Raw genomic sequence first — 6,231 nt, 5'->3', positions numbered from 1 at the left:
TTGTTTAAGAGAAGGGCAAACCTCCAAAATTTCTGGTCTTCAAAATATTTGCCATTTCCTTGGTAGGGCTTATTTATTCCCTGATGTGGATTTACTAGATCTAAGCCCAATTTCTAGCTATCACAAATGAAAAGGTTTCTTCAATATCTTTTAATATAGCATGGAATAGATTCCAAAATTAATTTTCAGGTTCTGATCATGAAATGGTGTTTTGAGACGCACGGGTGGGTTTGAAAAATGTGTAAACACATATCGCATTATGGGCAAACAGTTTTCTTATCAAAAGATACCCACTTCCATAAGTTAAACCTTGGACAGCAGAAATGACACACAGTAGTTGCCTAAGCATATATGCCATGCATGTTTAATATTTATGAAGTAAGTAAGTTCCCTAGTTTTGGCAAAACCCTGAACCCAGCTTGTGTAAAGTGACAACAGGGCAATGAAGACTTCAGCTGAAATCCAGATGTTTGTCTCCAGGTATAAACACTGATAGAAACAAAAATTTCACTAAATGAAAAGCTAAATGGATATTCTACATTTCAAATGACTGGATTTAGACAATTAGATAATAAACACAAAAAGAAAAACCCAAATGCTCTGTTCATTTATTGTTTCCAACTTCAACAGAGCTCTCATTTGAGACAGATACTCCATGGCATTTCACAAAAATGTAATGCAACTGACAGCCGCTTCTAGTATTAAATCTGAGGTAAAAGCAAGCAAGCAGCATAAGTAGCTTTATATTGAAAAGTAAAATACTGGGACATTTCAACTGGAAGACACAAAAGATTCCACGTCAGAAGAGGGTGTAGATGAAAAGGGGGACAGATTCAGGGACTGATTTAATTTCACCATGCACAGAGCTTCTATTGTCTCTAACAAGTTGAGTGAATGTGGCACTGAATTTATAGAATTAATTATTATTGCAGTGTCTAGTGGCCGCAACTGATCAGAGTACCACTGTACTCTGTAAGACCTGTACACTGCATTGAACTCTCTTGTTTGGCAAGAATATGACTAGGACCATGGTTCTTATGTTCAGGGTCACATATTAACCATAAGTCTAGAGGAGTTTTGCTGGTGTGTGTTTATTTGTTTTGTAATCTTTTATATGTGCACAACTAGGTAAAATTTCTCTCGGGATTTTTGCCAACCTCTCAAGGAAATGTTAGCCACTCACCTGAGTGACAGTATGACTAGGTTAAATCTAGCTAATATGTAATTTTTGTAAAATTTCTATATTTGTTAAACCTCAATCAAAATTCCCATAAAGCTTCAGAAGTTGCACTTGATCCAGTCCAAAGGACAAAGTGAAATTCTGATATTTGTGCACTAGAGCAAATAGACTCTCTATGCAGCCCAGCCTGCAGAGGATGCAAGATCAAGTGGTAAGGGTCAGAGAAGCATTAAAAAAATTGCCTACTTCCAGTTTTGCTTTAATAACATCAGCGATGGTTTGGTGCCCCCCAGTCTCATTTCAATGCAATATTATTATAGCTTCAATGGCAGTAGAGCCGACTGGTTGCTACCAGTTGGCTCTACTGCCATTGAAGCTATAATAATACACGGGTGTCTCTACACTAATGGAATTTGCTACCAGGAACTTCCAGCAGCAGACAGTAACCACCCACCACTAAGCCCACCAAGTGCTCATCAGTGCAGTTTTAGTAGCTCCACTCAATAGCACAGTACACTCTGGAAAGACACAGCTGGCAAAGGGACTGCTGAAGCAAACACCAGCTTTCTTCTGATTGGAAAGGTGGTAGATCTGTGGGCAGAAAGGAGTTCTGTCACTGCAGAGGAGCTCTGAAGCTCACTCAGTTTTGTCAGAAGACCTGAAATTCTGCAAGAAAAACTAGAGATCGCGTACACCAGATTTAAGATGGATTAGCTTGGCATTTCAGCTGGGCCTGCAAAGAGGTTTTCATGTATACCTTCCATTAAGTGTCAGTTTGTCAGATGTAGGTCTCACACTAGTGCGAGCTGAGAGCTTACCTGGGAATTCTGAGATGGTTCCACAAGATTAACATATGAATCACCCCCATACTTCCATTTTTATATTATGGAATGTTATGAAGGATAAAGAGAACGGTCTCTTCTCCTGCAGACAATTAAAACTGAACAAATCAATTCGTGTGAATTTTATCACTAACCTGACATTTCACAAACCAGTCAACATCCTTGCAAGGCAAAAAGCCTTAACTTAGGCCATGCAAGCAACAGGAGTTCAGTGATCTAGGGTTACAAAGCAGCTGATCTTCTAAGTTTTGGAATTAAACTGTATATACAATGCTGGGAAGATATCTACATTAAAGTATAGTGCGATTTAAAGCACAATACCCACTCATGAGTAACTCCATGAGTTGAGATTTCTTCCAGAATAGAAGTAGCTTAGTTTCCAGTTAGCTAAGTAGACTTTCAAAGTGGATTAACTAAACCACAAGGTTTTCCCCCTCCAATCCCCAAGGTTCTTTTACAAGTTCATCTGTAGATGAACCTAGTCAAGAGCAGCTAAAGCTAGTTCAAAATGGGTTCAGGTGTAGCCAAGCCCTAAATCTTGCTTTTTCACATGATTAATTCACCTCCTAAAAGTTAAATTATGGTTTGCGTAGGGATGATCTTGCCCTCAGGCAGGCAGCTGAAAGAGATGACTTCTAGAGCTGCATTTTTCAACCTGTGGGTCACAAGAATATAGGAAAGGGTCATGAACAAACTGTAAAAATGGATTCTCCTCTAAAGGAGAACAATGTGGGAAACTGTAGCTTTTCCCCTCACACGTTGGCATAGTTCTAGCCTGCCAGGGGCTGCTTCAGGCCCCCCAAAATTCCCCCCACACATCCTGCCCCACACACCCACCCCCTGGTCTAGGACTGGCCATTGATGCTTACAAATGGGTCCTGGTATAAGAAAGGTAGAGAGCCGCTGGTCTAGAGGTCCCTTCCAACCCTACTGCTCTAGGATTCTCCCGCCGGCAGCTACAAGCCAGTGGTGACTTACAGGAGCTAAGTCCCCTGTAGACAGCTAAGAGAGAGAGAGGAGCTACCTCAACACTAGGAGCACCCACCACAGCATCAACCAACTCGACTCAGTTCTCACTGGATTCTGCACAGGTCCACTTGGCCCTGCTGGAGGAAAGGCACTAAACACTATGTCCTTGAACCAGGGGAAGAGGGAAAAACAGGATTTCAAAAGAAGCAGCTCTCAGCATCATGGACTCCAAGAAAGATAATACACAACTTTTCACCCCCACCTCTGTGGCCCTGGCTGGACCTGCTACCGATACAAACCTCATCAGGAGCAGCTGCAGCTATCCTGAAATGGCCCTACATGTACCCATGCCTCTAAAATCTTTTTATTTCACCTTACTGATTCATCCCCCAGAACAGCCACTCCCAGCCTGTAGTACATGTACCACCAGTGGTGCACACACAACCTGTGAGTGGTAGGAACGAACAAATGTACCATCATTACTTGACCTGGCGCTACTTAAAGGTTGTATCATCTCAAACCGCTGGTGCGTAATCTGCCAGAGTCTGAGAACTGTTAGACGTTACATTACGGTTGTATAGGAGAGTTGGCAGATAGGTAAGGCAGCCTCAGCCACGCAGCTGAATAAGATGCCCTCTGGAGGCCCGTACCCACCTGCTTCCAACAGGCAGCAGAAAAGGAAGCTCCCCCTTGCGAGGGAGCAGCTCCCGCGGCACTCAACGCACCTGACCCAACGGGGGAGGAGCTGGGGGCAGCAAGAGTCGGGCCGCCACGTGCGTGCGACCTGAGGCTGCTCCGGCCCCGGGAGCTGTGGGGAAGAAGAGGACAGGCTCCGGCCGCCGCCGCCCCCGCCCCCACCCCCACCCCGGCACTCACCTCGCGGGGAGACGCGGCACGGGCCGGACAAGGGGGCAGGCGACGCGGAACCAGCGGGCCGAACGCAGCAAGGCTGCCATGATGGTCACCCCCACGAGCACACGCAGCGGAAAGGAAGGGCACGTGACCGGGCTCGGCCGCACCACTGCGCTCGGGGGCGGGAAGAACCACGTCGCCGAGGGGGAGGACAACGAACCGCCCTGCTGGTTCCTCGCGGGCCACTTTAAATTATAATAATAATGATGATAAGAGAGAGGGGTCAGGTTGGTTCTACGCCTCTCCTGCCCTTCATCAGCGCGGTGGTACAGTTCCCTAAGGTCAGCTCTGCAGGTCTGAACCCGGACGCGGGAGGTGCCGGTAGCCAGGGCCAACCAGAACCCAACCCGAAGTTTTTTTAGAAGGAGGGACTGGCTACTCAAGCTGGGCAGTGAGCCTGAGGAAGGAAGGAAGGACGGACTCAGGCGCTATGCGACTAGGGTGTCATCCGTGCGCCTTATGAGCTGGCAGATCCCCCTGCACAGCACGACCCAACTTCAGAGCGGCTGATAGTTGGCCGCGCATACCCGACCGCTTGGAGCAACGGGTCTAGGGGGAGGTCACGTGGGGGCAGCCAGGCCCCGCCCCCTAAAGGCGGGGCCTAATTCCATCAGTCCCGCCTAATTATCTTCTTAGGGGAACCCGCTGGAAGTTGAGATCCTTCTAGCTGGGTTTCTAGCCAGGTTCTGGCCGTATTGGTTTAGAGGAAAAAGCAATCGGGACTGCTGGTAGAGGTGATATCTTTTATGACACCAACTAGATGTTTGCAAAAAAAAAAAAAATCTTTAATTTTTTGCAAACATCTAGTTGGTCTAATAAAAGATATCATCTCTACCACAAGCCCTAATTGCTTTCTCCTTGGATTTAACACCTAAAAAGAAAATCAGCCATACACTGTGTCTCAGCTGGGCCTCCTGTGAGCAAAGCTGAAGAAGGATACATCGTAACCATAAGACCTACACCAAGGGACATGCTGGAGTACATTCACATAGCTTTTGCAAGCCTTGCTGGGGTCCCTACAAATTCTAGAGAGATTATTGTCAAGGCCAAAATTGTGACCTGGAAATTTAGAAATTGGGAGTTAGGGTTAAGCAAATATAACACATATCTTTTGGGAAGTGTTTTTCTTTAAAAAAAAGCAACTGTTTGTGTGCTAAACTGTAGACCCCTCAAAACTTTAACTGCTGGAAACCTGGCAGTTAAAATTCCAGTGTAAGCTCACCCACCAAAACACTGAAAAGTTTTGAAGTCAATTGGTATCAAAAGCTGCTAAAACAGTAAGAAGGAAGCGGAAACTCTGCTCCATACTTTAACTACTTAGGAAATATATCATAGACTCATAGAAATCAGGTTTGGAAGGGACCTCAGGAGGTCATCTAGTTCAACCCACTGCTCAAAACCAGACCATCCCCAACTAAATCATCCCAGCCAAGGCTTTGCTAGCCAGGTCTTAAAAGCCTCCAAGGACGGAGAGTCTACTGCCTCTCTGGCTAACCTGTTCCAGTGCTTTATTACTCTCCCGGTGAAAAAGTTCCTAATGTAACCCGGGTAGTACTCCAAAAGGTACCCCCTCTCCAATTGAAGGGATCAAAGCAGGTGCACAGGCACTGTGGGAGGTGTAGGGACTCTCCTCCCCCTATAGAGCAGAGCTAGACCGCCAATGGGGACTTAACCATACACCTTTTGATGAGAGAACAGTACTGGGAACATAACTAGCATAAACCAGGGGGTATAGGGGACGCTACAATGCCCCGAGGGGCAGGATTCAACAAAGGCTAGACACTTACAATCATAGACATATTCATCCAGTTGATAAAAGACAGGGTTAACCAAAATGTAAAACACAAACAGCAGAACAAACAATACTGGTTGGTGAAACATAAAAGGCACAAAATACAAAATGTCAAATGACAAGGAATATAGGGCCTAGGTACCTGGAGGGGGACAACAGAACAGCCCCTTTCCACTGCAAGAGGAATTTCTCCCTGTTAGCTCACTTACCCCAAGCCACCACAGCTGGGACTTGGATCTCCCATGTGGTAGGTAGAAATGCTACCATACAGCCAGCCACCAGTGGTGGCACTGCTCTAGGCTGCTAGGGGTCTTGACCTTCCCAGAGCCCTTGCCTCATATCGAGCTGCCTGGCCTCTGATTGGAGGAGCTGGAAGCAGGGCTGGGAACCCCTCAGGTCCCTGCTCAGATCCTGGCTGGAGCGGGGGAGCCTCTCCTGCTGGCTGCAGCCTCTCATAGGCTATCCTGGAGCCCAGTGGGGAGCCTCTCCTGCCAGCTGCACGCTGCGCTGCTGAGGGTCCCACTGCTGCCTGCAGG

General features: G+C 46.6%; 1 protein-coding gene across 3 annotated transcripts in view; it reads right to left on the bottom strand.

Moving 5' to 3' along the window:
- The window catches only part of LRPPRC (leucine rich pentatricopeptide repeat containing), a 201,053-nt gene extending 196,947 nt beyond the window's left edge, over positions 1-4,106 (bottom strand). For 2 of the 3 annotated variants that reach the window (XM_019516358.1, XM_019516357.1), the window contains exon 1: positions 3,868-4,105. In XM_019516358.1, coding sequence (XP_019371903.1) covers positions 3,868-3,947 — 80 coding nt within the window. In that variant the 5' untranslated portion in view covers positions 3,948-4,105. Of the gene's footprint in view, positions 1-3,867 lie in introns of all 3 variants that reach the window. The other variant, XM_019516356.1, reaches the window with a different exon arrangement.
- Positions 4,107-6,231: the final 2,125 nt, after the last annotated feature.

Source organism: Gavialis gangeticus, unplaced genomic scaffold (genome assembly GCF_001723915.1).
Source record: "Gavialis gangeticus isolate Ggan-Ray unplaced genomic scaffold, GavGan_comp1, whole genome shotgun sequence".
In the NCBI taxonomy this organism is placed as follows: Eukaryota; Metazoa; Chordata; order Crocodylia; family Gavialidae; genus Gavialis; species Gavialis gangeticus.
Note: the sequence above shows the minus strand (reverse complement) of the source record. Positions and strands in the feature narration are given on the sequence as shown.